This window comes from Anser brachyrhynchus (genome assembly GCF_964034855.1).
Source record: "Anser brachyrhynchus genome assembly, chromosome: 1".
Classification (NCBI taxonomy): domain Eukaryota; kingdom Metazoa; phylum Chordata; class Aves; order Anseriformes; family Anatidae; genus Anser; species Anser brachyrhynchus.
In genome coordinates this window covers 210,970,559-210,986,218 of record NC_137694.1, presented here as the reverse complement: position 1 = coordinate 210,986,218, position 15,660 = coordinate 210,970,559, and the positions used below count along the sequence as shown (strand labels likewise).

General features: G+C 42.7%; 1 protein-coding gene across 4 annotated transcripts in view; it reads left to right on the top strand.

Moving 5' to 3' along the window:
- The window catches only part of FCHSD2 (FCH and double SH3 domains 2), a 148,768-nt gene that overhangs the window by 64,837 nt on the left and 68,271 nt on the right, over nucleotides 1–15,660 (top strand). For all 4 annotated transcript variants that reach the window (XM_080559487.1, XM_080559488.1, XM_080559486.1 and 1 more), the window contains 2 exons: nucleotides 10,808–10,884; nucleotides 12,028–12,172. In XM_080559487.1, the coding sequence (XP_080415613.1) occupies nucleotides 10,808–10,884; nucleotides 12,028–12,172 (222 nt within the window). The remainder of the gene's footprint in view (nucleotides 1–10,807; nucleotides 10,885–12,027; nucleotides 12,173–15,660) is intronic.

The following is a 15,660-nucleotide window of genomic DNA, read 5'->3' as shown; positions in this document are numbered from 1 at the left end:
CCAGCACTGAGCCATGTTGAACCTCATCCCATTGACCTCTGCCCATTGACCCAACCTTTCCACGTCCCTCTGCAGGGCCTTCCTACCCTCCGGCAGATCGATACTTCCATCCAGCTTGGTAGGGTTGGCCTTTTGCTTCTTCACTTCAGTGACTCTCATATAAATTATGTAGACGTTCATGTTTTATGTCTGCATTTCATAATAGTAAAAAATAGAATTTGCCCTCAGAGAGATACTCTTTTCCAACAAGAGCACCTGAAATACTCCCAAAACCCAAAGGAGGTCTGACATCATGGACAGTACTGTAGAAAAACACAGGAACGTGCTGAGTTGTCCAGGCGAAGACGTGAGGTGCGCGGTTCCTGCTGCGCTTCCGCCATGACTGGTGGCAAGGCAGAGACTCCCCTGGGCCCGGTGATGCTCTTGCACTGCACAGAGAGCTCCATACGACCTTCAGAGAGGTTATCTATAGGTTTCTTACCCTTCTTGTAGATCTTAATCATCGCTCTGCTTTGGCTTTACTCCCATGGTATATTTTTGCAACTTCTTGTAGAACTGTTCAACAGTGATAGGACCAGAGGGAACGGCCTCAAGTTGTGCCGGGGGAGGTTCGGGTTGGACATGAGGAGACATTTCTTCTCAGCAAGAGCGGTCAGGCATTGGGACGGGTTGCCCAGGGAGGTGGTGGAGTCCCCGTCCCTGGGGGTGTTCAAGGAGAGGTTGGACGTGGTGCTTGGGGACATGGTTTAGTGGGGGACAGTGGTGGTAGGGGGGTGGTTGGACCAGATGATCTTGGAGGGCTTTTCCAACCCTAATGATTCCATGAATATAAATATTTAGTTTAACAGGTATTATCACTGTCTCTGTCTCCTGGCCTGAGTCTTTTAAACTACTGTTCTTAATTTTATGCTCTTTCTATATGCATCAGTTTTCTTTAAATTAACTGAAGATTGATGAGTTTAATTTTGGTAAGGTTCTTACAGTGCTTAGTTCATAATTCTGCATTTTAGTAATAGTCTGAAACAGCAACTGCAGTTATTAGAATATTTTCATCTTTCTGCGGTGCTGCTCTTGCTGGCTTTTAAAGCCTGTTTTAATTTGAATTTTCCACTTATTTAATTCTGTCCTGAAACTCTGTGTTTTGTCACATTGAGATTCAGCCACACGTGTTCTATAACCTTGTGATCAAACAGAAGTAAAATTGGACTGCGGAATTTTCCCTAGCTGAACCTCCCCAATGAACACACTACTTTTGATATCATATGTATTTTCCAACAATTTTCTTAAAATTCCCTGCGTTGCAATCTGTACGTTCTGCTAATGACTCTGTTTTCACTGTTGCTTAATTTGTCTCTGTGGATGACTGGACTAGTACATAGTTTTGTCATCCTATTTTCATGAATTTTTCAGCCTTTTCTTTACAATCTCGTAACATCTTTCTGCACTTTAATGTACTAATGTAAGAAAATATGTATATTAGGTAAGATGAGGTTCTGCTGTGGCTTGTCATAGCATCCCCTTCAGTGTCACAGTGTTTTTATTCTTGTGCAATTCTCCTTTTGCTTAATTTTTCTGTGCACCCACATGAACCAGGCTTCCTTTCACCTCCCAGAAAATACCTAGGGTCGATGCTGCCACAGAGTTGCTTCCAAAAAACCACATTTCAACCTGCTCGTGCTGCGAGAATGGGTTTATCCTCTTCTCCACCACTTCCCTGCCATCAGGCAGCCGGCACAGTTTGAAAGCAAAAATTTGGATTTTTTCAGGTTCCTTCCCCAGCGAGGCATGTGTCAGGGTTAGCTGGCAGCATCGCTTGACCAGTCTCTTCTAAAAAGGGTTTGGTTAGATTATAAATATATATTTTTTTTTTGGTGAAGAAAGCATTTCCTTTTTTAGATGAAAAAAAAAAAAAGCAGTGTGGATCATGACAGACTGAAATTACCGTGGGTGGGAGAGCTGTGTGGGTGGGTTATCGTATTTGGGAGTGTACAAAGCTCTATTAACCTTTTTGCTACTTTCTTTAACAAATGACGTGAACCCGACAGCGATTCTGGTGGCGGTGTTGGAAGCGTTGGTGCAAGGCGGCTGCCCGCTGGTGCAGACCGATGCCTTTGGAGGTGTTTTGCTGACAGGACGATAAGGCTTTTCTCTCCTCCATCAGGCAGGTGAGGTAGTTATAGCATCATTCCTTACGCCCCACTTCAGTCTCTGCCTTCGGGATCACGTCCAGCCTCCTCTGTTTTGTGGGGGAGACGTGGCCGCATTCTTCTCCCAGACAGAAACATTGTGGGGGATGAAGCTGGGTGCCACGCTTCGTCAGCTGCCCGAGAGGTGAATTACAGGAAATTAGGAATTTAAAAATACACCGAATCCTCACACTTTACAAAACTAGGAAGTGCCAGATTATGGTCTCACTCTGCAGAACGGAACTGGTGGAGATAAGCACAGGGAAGGTGAGAATAGGAGAAGCTGTTGCGTTTTTGGTCGTCATTGGCGCTTTGCTCTTTCCCACAGCAACTAGATCGCGATGCTTTTCTCTCCAGCAACATGAAGCTGCCACTTGGGTGCAGAGGAAGGAGGCAGACGGCATTTCAGGAGTCCGTAGGGCTTCAGGTGGTATTTCTCAGGTGTTAAAACAAAAGGTTGTGCAGGGAAGAGAAATATCTCTACCTGACAGCAGCACTGCTTCAAGCCCTGCATCATGCGCCTTCAAAGTCATGTTAAATAATAGAACCTCTTTGTGCTTTCGGTTTATATCTCTTAAGACAGCAGCAAATGGTGGTGAGGAAAGATTTGTCCCATCCTGTTGCCTCCTTCCCAGGCAGTACTTGCTCAGATGAGGTGCGTGCTAATGAGGTGCCTAAGAGGAGACTGGTGGGTCCACTCAGTGTGCAAGTTGCTCTTAGGAGTGAACAGTACAACTGCTTTTTTACACTCACTTCTACATGTGGTGTTTGATTTCATTTTGCACAGCTGAAGGTGCTGCGTCCTGCTGTTCCAGAGCTCTGTGGCAGGTTGAGAAGCTTTGTGTTAACACTAGCAATCAGACCTGTACATGCAGAATAAAAGAGGTGATTAGCTGTGACTTAATTCTTTTGGTTCATCCATCAAAAACTCCTCATCACTCAAGCGCTGGACTTGGCTGCCCAGGGCAGTGGAGGAGTCCCCATCCCTGCAGGCGTTTAAGAGACGCGTGGACATGGCACTGAGGGACATGGTCTGGTGATGGGACTTGGCGGGTCAGGTTGATGGTTGGATCTGATGATTTTGAAGGTCTTTTCCAACCTAATTGATTCTATTTTTCTCCATGCTGAATGTTCATGGACTATTAAATGGATTTTGTAGTCTGTCTTTTGCATCGGGACGTGGTGAGACACTGCAACAGGCTGCCCAGAGAAGCTGTGGATGCTCCATCCATCCCTGGAGGTGCTCAGGGCTGGGTTGGATGGGGCTTTGGGCAACCTCAATTTTTAGATTCCCTAAAATTTCCAAATGAACACTGCTAAAAGCTTCACTATCCAGTGTGGTGCTATGGAAAAGAAATCTACCTTACACAAAACTTTGCAAAGCAATGGCACGCTGTTCAGTAGCACTACCCAGGACTTTGCTATACCTGTTAGGAGTGGGGATTTGATCCAGGGGTGCAGGCTTTTGACCAAGAGGCAAACTGATTTCTTCTGCGGAGCTGTTGATCTGCCACCAGCCACACATACAGGTGCTATGCTGGGGCCTTCACAACTTCGTAGAGATAATCTAAGGCTCTTCTGACAGTTCCTTAGGGACCGTAAGGATGGCAGCTATGAAAAAGGACTCAGCATTTAGGTTTATGAAGAACTTCCCAATCTAGATAAAGTTAGTACAAGTATAGGGAAGAGTAACTGCGTGTAGTCTAAACACAAGCTCCTTTAAGACAATCCTTGTATTTGGAAGACTAAAAAAAAAAATTTTAGTGGTTTCACCCATTTCGAATTCAAGGACTAGGGGGTAATTTTGTTCAGCCTGTTGGGTTTGTGGTCTTGGCAAGGGGGGAATGGCAACTTGCTCGGCATGTCGTAGCTCCTGGTGGCTGCAGCAGCCTTGCTCGAAGCTGGCTCTTGGTGCCCGTCTATCAGCCCTACCTGTGCACGGCAGTGAATGCAGAAGGAAAAACACACTGAAATCTCACTGGAGCATGCAGTAGGTTTTGCATCAGCCTAGACGTTTTTAGAAAAAGGCCTTAAAAAGAACCAGGAATGTTTCTGAATGGCAACGTATTTCTAGTTTAGCAATTTGTAGTGTATAATTTAGAAAGTAAAAATAACTTACACAGATGAATACATAGCTTGATCATTTTAGCTAGTTTTATTCTAATTTGTAACTTGCTCAGGGTTATGAGCTGTTTAGTTATGGACATGGTGCCTCATCGTAAAGGTGGCATTTGTTCTGGTTTCCTCAGACCCTCTTCTTTAAGGAGACTTGCTCAGAAGGCAGCATAAGCTCATGGTCAGGAAGATTGACTTAGATTTTTCCCAACCTCTTTTATATGTGACTGGAAGTGTAAATGTTGATATCTTCTGTTGCTGCATGCACGTCTTGTGCAGAGAAAACCCTCCATTTGGACTAAACAATATTGGAGAAGTGTTGCAAATACTGCCTTGCGGCGTTGTTACGGCGTAAGTTATATGTTCCTGGAATTTGGGAGCTGAAGACAGAGAGAAAGCAAACAGTTGGAAGCCTGCTAGGACATGATTTTATCACATAATGTTTATTGAAATAGCCTGTCAGGATGCTCTTAATAATGGAGATATGCGGGTAAAGAAACTTCCAACATTTATTTGTTGCAAGGCGAACTAGAGCAGGTAGATTGGCTGCTGTTAATCCCCAAGTTGTTATATTCTGTCACAGAGATCTTGGCCTGATGCAAGGTCAGGAATACAATAGATTAGAGTCTATTTTGATAAATAAACACGAATTGGCTCTGGGTCTAGTCAGCTTGGCTGCAGAGTATTCAGCATCAAGTCACTTCCCCTGTTAAAGCTGAGAGTGTTGGCTTGGAAAGCTGAGCTTGGTAGCGCCCGCTCTTGCAAAAGGCTGAGGAGTTGGTGCTCGGGGACATGGTTTGGTGGGTGACAGTGGTGGTAGGGGGATGGTTGGACCAGATGATCTTGAAGGTCTTTTCCAACCCTAATGATTCTACGAGTTTCGAAGTTATGCATCGCTCTGGTTGGTTGAAGTTCCTAGAAAAGCATTGGAGCAACAAATGGAAGTGTTAAGAAAAACAGCTTCACGCTAGTTGGGCAAACTCTTTTTTTTTTTTTTTTTTGCTGTTATAGATTAACATTTGTAAATAGAGAAGGTGCTGGGCGCCTTGACTTTGGGGAGGTGGCTGATTCTCATGGTGGTCTAACATGCATGCTAGGGAAACGTCGTCTGGATAAAACTACAAAAGGGTCATAAAAGCCGTTCGGCAAATCATGTAGGTATCAAACAGATATTTTTTTTTTGTTAAAATGAATGAAGCTTCATAGGACCTGTCCCTAATCCAGTATTTTTCATCATTATCATTCATGGAGGAAGTTGGATGCATGCTATTAAGTTTACTGATATCGACTCAGGAATGGTGGCAGGTGGGTCTACCAGCAGTGCTGGAAGTTCAAAATCAGCCTGAAAAATCAGAGTAAGGTCTTTCAAGTGTTGGCCCTTACCTTTCGAGGAAGATTTGGACCAACTCAAGAGAGACCAGAGGAGAGCAATGAAAATCAAGGGCAAAGAAAGTAATCAGGTTACAAATTAAGACTGAAAAAAGTACTTGAAGAAATAGGGACATGCTTAGTCTAGAGCATAAGGAAGTCTTGAAACACTGAAAAAGGTGTTGCGAAAAGGAACGGAATAAATATATATATTTTTTTGTTTTACCACCTCTACAATATGCTTGGAATTGCAGTAAGTGATAAAAGGCACATTTGAGTCAAAAATAACTAGGCATTGGCATGGGACCCCATGTTTCTCATCAGGGGTTTTCACTGCTGCAGGATTTTAAGGAGTCATTCCTCCTTGAATGTGGGGCTGTCATGCAGATGGGCTCTCGCCTTGCCTTTTAAGAATCCACAGATACTCCTGCTGGTGTTGGAGCTGCTGTTGGGCTTTTGTTTTTTATCCCTATTACAGATTATATGTGGAAGGCAATGCTAACCTCCAGCAGCAAGATGTTTTGGGAAGAATTAGAGGGCACGCTTCCAGTGAAGTAATGGTTTTAGCTTTTAACTTCAATGTAAAAAACAAACAAAACCCATGAAGGACATGAGATTTGACCTTTATGTGGCGAAGTCCCACTGCGAGTGCCATGAGTGATGTTTATTGTGACTGCCAGAGGATATTTCACTGCTGTAAATTAATTTTTCAGCTTTCCCCTTTTTTTTCCCTTGCCACCTTGTCATGTCTCAAGCATCAAAAAGCAAGGCATGGAGCAGCTTGGAAAGAGATTACGAGTGTAAGGATGAGATGGCTTGGTGGCAAACTCGGTGTTTTCTTGTCCAGGAGTTGTCTGATGGCAGGAAGGAGTACCCCAGCATGCAAACAGGAGGGGGATGAGGTGCTGTTAGAGCTGCAGCTTTACATCAGCTGTCCAGCCTCCCTTAATATTTCTAGGGGTTTTCCAATTGCTGCTGCAGGCCCGCAGAAACCTACTTTATCGATTCTTTAAAGGCAATTAAAGGATCCAAGGCAATGCAGACAAACAGTCCCAGCATATCTGTGCCCTTAGGAAGTCCTGGGATGTGCTGTGCAAGTCCACGTGCTGCCCGTGTTGTGGTTTATTCTCATTTTTATTTGCTCTGCAGCAGCTCTTTAGTCCCGGTCTCGTTGCCTGAGGTCCCCTCCTGCGTGGAAGCCCCGAACCGAGTCCGTCCCGAACAGAGTTCGTTCTTTTTAAATCGTTGCAGGTTTTATTGAATCTAGCTCTAGTAAATAAAATGCCACTTCAAGCAGTTGCTGTGAACACGCAGCATCTTACTTGGGATTCAATATTGAGACTGACTCATTCGCCTGCGCTGGGGAGCAGCGCGCAGGCTGCATGGCTCTTCCGTGTCTTCTCCCCCACGATGGTTTCAAGAGGTTGTCAACCGTGCAAAATGTGTTTCACATTGCTCCTCAGGCTTGTGGAAAAAACATCTGGACGATTGCTAAAGCTGTCGGAGGGTTGCTGGCAAGAAGCATCTTGCTGTTTCGGTGAGCCAGAATCACTGACTAGTGCGATTCATTTGGAGTCTTACTAATTATTTTGGAGTCTTATTAATGGAGGAGAAGAACCTGAGAGCATCAAGGGAGGTGCTGTAGCACCTGATGGACATAGGGCTTTGAATTTTTCTAGTAGAAGTGTTCTTCAAGATTCAGGAATTTCATTTGGCTTGGTTGTATGGTTTTTTTCTTCTTCTTTTTGTTTTTTTTTTGGAGGATTCACTGTATATGGCACTTTGTCCTCATCCTAGGCCAGTCTCACTCTCCTAGAACTGAAAATGCCGTTTTAAAAATAATCTGATATTAGACAAACTGCAGGTTTTCCAATGTAAGAAAGTCTTAAAGTTACAGCAGGGTGTGGGTTTATTTGTAGAACTAAAAGTTACAAGGGGTTGGTTGATGGATTCCACTCTAATAAAGAGAAATGAACAAAATGAGACAAAATACTGAAAACTTCTAAGCACAACTGCTGAAGGACACAAAATTTGTCCTAGTGATATTGTACCCAAACTCCATTTAGCATCAGATGGTGTCTGCGATGCTTTCTGCAATCCATAATAGGTTTTAGGGGGCCTGGCTGTCAGCAGCAGCTCTCAGTTTTTGCTAATAAAGATCTTGAGACTTTGAAAATCGTCATTAGTGTGTCTTTGTAAAAGCCTCCTACATCTCTATCAATTACCTTTTAATTTGGGACATCTTTCACTTCCCTGTCACAAACTACTTACTTTCTATTATCTATTAGTATGATAGCTAATGTTCCCCGAGCGTTCCTTTCTTTTTCTCTTTCTTTTCCTCCCCACTGGTGCTCGCAGCACAGCGATACAACGTGCCTTGGGGGGTGAGGAAGGAAAAAACGAGGCGCGGGAAGGGTGTGTGTCATCTTCCGATGAGTTGAAATTGGCTTAGTGTGACAGCCTGTCTGTTTCCACTACTTTACATTTGCTCTTCCTAAATCCTGCTTGGTGTGGGAGTAACGCACAAGATAGGATTCACCGAGTACGGTTCTTCTGACAGCACGAGCGGAGCTTGCACGGCGCTTGCAGGGGATTTCAGGCATTCTCAGTCCTCGTGTCCCTAAGCATTGATGACAAATATTGAAAGAAATCAACATATTGAAAGAAATCAACGTGTTGAAAGAAATCAACGTGTTGAAAGAAATAAACATGTTGAAAGAAATCAACGTGTTGAAAGAAATCAACATATTGAAATAGATCAACTTATTGAAAATAAATCAACATATTCAATTGTTCCTACCATTCAAAAATAACTAACTGAACTCTTGTTCAATTTCAATGATACATTCGTTAGGATGAAAAGCAAAAATTAAAAGACCTCCTTGTTTAGCAGCCAGTGAGCAGATTTTCTGCAGGCTTGGCAAACTGTTGTCCTCCATGCTTACGCTAACCCTTGCTTTCGTATTTCTCGAAATGGTGGTGCTTGAAGCCAACTAAGTGCCTTGCACGTCCAAGCTGTGCAACATCAGGGTTGCCTTTTCGCTCTCTGTAGACTGCCGTAATGAGAGGGAGGAGAGGTTTGGGGGGTTTTGATGGAGATTCATGTTGTAATTAATTTGTTTTTTATAGTGCCTTTACTCACTGAAGCTCTAGAGTTACTTTGAAGGAAACGTGAAGTATAGGGAAACGTATCCTCAACCAATATTGCTACCAGGACAGCCTGCACGGACTTCTCTTGTTGCCTCTTCACATCTCTCCCATTGCGGGTGCATATTTTCATCCCAAGCCCTTCAAACGTGATCGACGGGCACCTCGGGGGCAGCAGTGGACCTTGGAGGCCGCGGGCCGAGTCGGGCCAGGCCAGGGGCTAAGCAATCGGCTCGCTTCCCGGCTCGAGCCGAACAGTGCCGCGCTTTGTTTCGGTGGAGCACAACGAGGAGCCTTACTGAGGAAGGAACAAGAAGGATCTTGTACTGACAAAGTGACATTCGGCATCGATCTTAAGAAAGGGAATCTGCTGTTCTCAACTAATTAAAAATCATACATTCGCCTCCCGGAGTTTGTGCGGAACGCAAACATTTGGTTTATCGGTTTTCGTGAAAGTTCAATAAATGATCAGACATCTCAAAACGCAGCTGGAGCCCTCTGTTCGGGGTTTCGTTGACTTCTGTGGTGCATTTGTTCACTTTGGACACAAAGGGTCAAGCCCATATAATCACGCTAGTTTTGTGCTTGATTTGCTGACATCACGAGTAACAAGGTTTTGGTGGCCAGAAATGGCTTTAAATACCCCTACCGTGACATTTTACACCTTTACCTATGGCAGAGCTTATCCTCAGCCATCAGCGAACACGTTTCTTGGTTCATTTTTCTGGTTTTGAACATTTGTTCAGCACCTCGGGGCACATCTCACAGAAGGATCTGATGCACAAGGGGCAGAAACGTGGAAACAGCTACAGCCCCTCATAGAGCTCCAAATCTCATCACAAACTGCTGTGTTGGAGTTAAAGGAAACACCCCTTTTATTTTTCCTTTTAACAGCTACCTACTGTGATCCACACCTCTTTTAAAATTAGAAGAAATTGCAATGGGAATGCAAAAAATAATAGCATAACTTTGCTTGCGAAAAGTATTGCGGAGTGTGTTCTTTGAGGGATTGATATTTTTCTCTGCCGAGAATTTACGGGTTGTGCTAGTGGATGGCTTGGGGAATTCAAGCAACCAGCAGCGTTTGCAAACCTTTGGAAACTGGATCAGGGAAGTGTGGAACCAGTGGGCATGAATTCACCGCTAGCAGCGGTGATGGACCTAATTAAAAAATGAGGATTTTGCTGCGGTGTCTTCATTTAATTGTTGCTGGGGGTGCATCTGGCCCCCGTCCTGTTTCTTGTGCGTGGGTATCGGTGTCAGCTCGTGCTTCGTGTCCCCCCTGTCCCCACCACGCCGATGCTGCTGTGCCAGCCCCCACTGCCTCTGTTACAGCTCCATTTTGCTGCTTTCTTGACGTTGCTGGTTTTCTGAGACTGTGCAAAGTGAAATGCGGAGACTGAACAGTGTAATTAACATTAATAATTAAAAACAAAATGCTTTTTTTAATCTGTAGTCTGTTGTCACCCTCTCAGCCTGATCCTGCGAGCACCAAAGGCCCGTCGGTTCCCCGAGGATGGAGCCGTGTCAGTCTGGGGCACAAACAAACGACCTGACGTTTCCTTGCTCCCGAGAACCCCTTTTCCCTTGCAGTTCAACAAGGGTTTTGTTTGTGCTGTCTGTGACACATCAAGACGTTTTACTTTCGGTATTCCTGGCTCTGATTTGGCCACGCGCTGCCCAGAAATATCTTCTGTATTACTGGTTTTGCTGGGGTCATTCACATGCAGGAATATTTTCAGAGCTGAGGTGTGCGATTAGATCTAGGAGTCCCTATGAATTAAGATATCAACATGAAATTCATTAATACATTTCACCAGAAACTTAAAAAATATAAAAAGGGGTAGAAATAGCAGTCTTGTATTATCGTAGTTTGCTAATACTAGAAATGGATTGCTTCCGTATATGTCAGATTATCATTTGTTGGATATAAGAGCAAAAATATGTTTTTGGGTACCTCGTTTTAACTTTTTTTCTCCTTCTTTCAACAGAGCATTCAGAAGCTGGCTAGCCAATACTTAAAGAAGGACTGGCTGGGAATAAAAGCTGATGAGCGAGCCGATTATAGGTAATTTAACAGTTGGATATCTTGAAATAGCTGTCTTTATATTTTCAATTTGTGTAATTCTTTTTCTCAACAATGAAACACTGCTCTTCTGTATTTTAAATGATTTATATTCATTGTCGTAGAGAATTGACAGTTTAAAAGGAAGCTTTTCATTGTTGTAGAGGATTGTCAGTTAAAAGGGAAGCTTTGTTTTCCTCTAAAATTTTGAAATAGGCTTGAATAGCTGTTTATAACTTGGATAGTTTAGGAGGATTGGGAAAACAAATGGCACAACAGGATAGAAAACATAATTGTGTGCCTCCTTTGGGTATTACCGATTTGGGAAGTTGGTATATAAATACATATCTTTTATTAAATAGCTTTAAGGTTAGAGTAATAAGCATGCAGATTACTCCACAGGATGACACAAAGCAACAAATTTCTTTTTCTGAGGCTATTCATAATGAAGATCCCATCTGACAGCAAGGAGGCACGAAACCGTTGTTTACAAAACTTGGTTTCATTAAGAAGCAAAGTGCATCGTAACATGAAAACAGAACTGCCTCAGTTGCTAAATGCCTCCCACCTTTGAATAAGTACCTCCTAAATATTTTGAAAAAGTTGTAAAATACTTCATTTTCATATTCTGACACATTTTGGTTCAGAAGCAATAAACTGTTAGTAGATTTTGGTTTTGGACTATTAGCACCTTCAGATTAGTTGTGTGTGGGTTTTTGGACGAAGAAACTGCAGGTAGCTGAAGCAAAATGGATGAGCTGTAACTACTATTTTGATTGCAAGATGCCTAAAATTGCATGATCTTATCAGAAGTTATCATCTGATCTGGTGGGTTTTAGCTGCTGCTTTCAGTAGGGTCTGTTCCATGGGAGCAATGGGTTCAACCGAGAGTAATTGCCACCAAAATTAAATCAGAAAACAGGGAAAGGAGGAGAAAAACTTAGTTTTTGTGAAACTTTGATTAAACTTTTACGTAAAACTGCAGGTATTAGCTAGATCAGCACAAAAAATTGTGCTGTAGCTTGGTTTTAAAAGCCGTCCTTTGACGAATGTATCATTTGTATTTACACAAATCAACACATTTTCAGCCAAAGCCTGACCTCCCTTTCTTTCTTCTCACCACCCTTCTGTGTTTTGGTACTTTAGGAGCATGTACTCAGTCTGGAAATCGCTTTTAGAAGGCACAATGCAAGTGGCCCAATCCCGGCTCAATATCTGCGAGAACTATAAAAACTTAATTTCCGAACCAGCCAGGACTGTAAGGTGCTTTAAGGAACAGCAGCTGAAAAAGGTAATTTTCCTTTCTTTGGTTATTAGAGATGTTTTAGTAAGGCACTTCTAAAGCACCTGTGTACTTCGTAGTCTCTTTATATGCATGTTACAGAAGTAAATAGCCAGCTTGTTGGAGAGGGAACAGAGTTCTGTGCTGGTATCTGACATTTAAATTGCTTTGAAATGAATGCAGTACAAAGTTGATCAAAACTACCACTGCAAGTCTAACATCATGCTGTGGCGATTAGATGGAATTGGCTTGGTAGTGCCAATTGCAAGTGTTAGAATAGGTTCTGATTTTAAGAAAAAGCCTATCTTTAACCTGAAGGAATGATTTGTGCAATCTTTGAGATGTCGAGTGCAGGTTGTTCAGCCACATGCTGTAAAAGCATCCCAAGTCACTATTCCAAAAGCTGCTGTAATGGATCTATTAATCCATGCAAAGAAAATGTTGTAGTTCAAGGAAAAAATTAAGCTCGACTTTCATTAGAAAATGTGATTGGCTGTTGCATTTTAAAGTAATTTACGCCTTAAAAGGTCTCTATCATACTGCTTAACACAGAATATGTTTGAAGTAAAATGCAATATTCCATCTGTTTCCGTAAGGCAGTAAGACACTTTTTAAAAATAATCATGTATTTATGTGAAGGCTAAGTACTCTTCATATTTTAATTATTTTTTTGTTTGTGTTCTGTGGATTTTGCTGGAGCAAGGAGAAAATCTGCTGTTTTAAGGAATGAGCGTAGTTTACAAAAATTCATTACTGCACCAACCATAAATTTTTGGAAGTTTTCAAAACTGATCTTTTGATATGCTCACTACGTGGCTTCCATGAAGCATAACATAAGGAGGGAAATAGAAATGCTGGTGCATTGCAAGCATCTCAAATATTACTAATAGTTGTAAATATTCCTTCTGTGCATTATTACACAGGTTCACCTCTGAGTTTAATCTCAGGTAGGCTGAACCATCTATTCATGGTAAAAGACAAAAAAAAGAAAAAAAGAAAAGCACACAGTTTCATTTTTTTCTTTGCATTTTTTTGACCACGCTCCTTGCAACTTACTCCCTTCAGAGCAGTATACTGTAAAATATTTGGCTACAAACTTTTAAATAGATGTTAGTGTAACATGAGCTCTCAGTTTCTCAATGAATTTTTGCATAACTCCTAGAAGTATGTGCAATATTTGTTTTTTCTAGGGGAAAAAATAACTTTATCAATGTCGTTTGTTTATTGTCCCGGGGAATTTTATTTTTTCTGTGAAGCTTTCCAAAAAAATACTGTAGCAATGTATAGCATCTTTATTTGGTTAATAATTAGCAGTTATTTTTCTTCTGGTAGTTCAGAAAGTTGATGGGTTGGCAGTAGAAGTGGGGACCACTGCTTTAAATGTGTAGAAGTGATACAGGTTCCTTTTTTCCTGCACTTTTGAATTACCAGAACATGGAGTTACTATTATCAGGGCAGTACTTCTGGTTCATAATATTCTAACAACCATACACTTTTCCTGCAACATGGAACAATCCTCCACCTGGTAGTATTAGTTTTCCTCCACAACAAATTCATTGTTTTATACAGTGCAGTCTGTCACCCGTTCCTTTGGATTTCCACAAAGGTAAATAATGTGTTATGCTACCTCCATCCAGCTAAAACCTTACTAAACTTAAAATTTGGAGTCAGTGAAATACTTGTAATGGGGAGTGCCCGACCAAAGTCAAATTTCCGCTAGAAGCAGGGTCTCCTTCCACGATTGCAGGAGGTGTTGAGTGGCTATTGATGAGCTGTTTTGTTGGTCTTCCAGATGTTTCTGTAAGCCTTTATTTCCTTGACGTGGTAGCATATAGAAGCTTCACATCAAATGCATTTTTATGACCCTTTTTAATGTTAACTGATACATTCAGACAACCTCATCGTGATTTGCTGAAAAACATTGCTAGATAGCTAGGTGTCTCTGGAACAGGGGCAATAAATGTCTTCTGTAGACCATGTCTTGCCTCTTGAGAAAACTGATCCCCTGCCCTCACTTGGAGGCTCTTCGATGTGATGAGGAGGCTCTTCTGTGGGCAGCAGCCCACCCTCAGCCATCATCTTTCCCCCGAGGCCTTGTAAACTCATCCCATAAGCGATGGGTGGTTTCATAGCTGGCCTTGGGAGAGAAGGCCGAGATCTGTGGTGTTCTTTCATCATGTATCTTCAGAAAAGATAGAATCCCAGAATCATTAGGGTTGGAAAAGCCCTCCAGGATCACCTGGTCCAACTGTCTCCCTACCACCAATGTCACCCACCAAACCATGTCCCCAAGCACCACGTCCAACCTTGCCTTGAACATCCCCAGGGACGGGGACTCCACCACCTCCATGGGCAACCCATCCCAACGCCTGACCGCTCTTTCTAAGAAGAAATTCTCCTCATTTCCAACCTAAGATAGTGTGGCCACCACTGCACAAGTCTGTACGGATCTGTATTAGAGGGCTGAAAGGCAAATAGAACAGAATTGCTCTACATGGAAGCAGTACAACAAGAAATTATCTCTGTGAGCTCTCTGAGACAGCTTTCCGCGCGTAACCAGTGTCTGCCCGAACCAAAACCCCTGAGGGGCATCCAGCCTCCTGACGATTTTTTTATTCTTCAGAGATGTAAAAGCAAATTGATCTTATGTTTCCAAAACGATCATGTTAACAACTGGGGCTATTTGATACTTTAATTTTTTGATGCCAGCAGGAGGCTTCAGGGATTAAAATGCTGATTGATGTCGCAAAAACCCAGTCCTATTAAAATGATTTTAGGTCTCTGTCAGCTGTCCAAGATATACGGGTTTTTCTACCTTTCATTTTCCTGTCATACACGCAAAGATCTGCAAAAAAGCACAATCTTGCCCATGAAGCTCGCCTTATGAAGCCCTATACCTTATTAGTCTGCACACATGAAATAATGGTTTTAATGGGAACTCATATGAATTTTTATCTGTTTTATAGCCAGTGATAAATTTGGTATTTTTAGTGAGAGCAGAATCGTGTGGTGAGAAGACGAGCAATTTCTGGTGACTGACAGAAAGAAAAAGTGTTGTGTTTTTTTTAAACTATTAACCTATTTTTAGTGATTGTTGAATGCTCTACCCCTTCCCGTGAGGCTGCATTGTAGCATTGTATCACTTTGCATAAGTCTTGCAATACTTGTGAAGGAAAAATGAAAAAAAATGAGGTGTTTAAAAGGGTGTTCAGTAAGAGGACATGTGCCACCTTGTGTGGGAGAAGTGTGAGCGCTGCGTTCAGCTCTGGGCCCAGCACAAGGACACGGAGCTGCTGGAGCGGGCCCGGAGGAGGCCGCGAGGATGCTCAGGGGCTGGAGCAGCTCTGCTGTGGGGCCAGGCTGAGAGAGCTGGGGGTGGTGGGGCTGGGGAAGAGAAGGCCAAGAACTTCAGGATCTGCCCCTAAATATTGCCTGCAGCTTTCACTGACCACACCTAGTCTGTATTCAAAAGTCACAAAATAGTTTAGAGAAAAAGA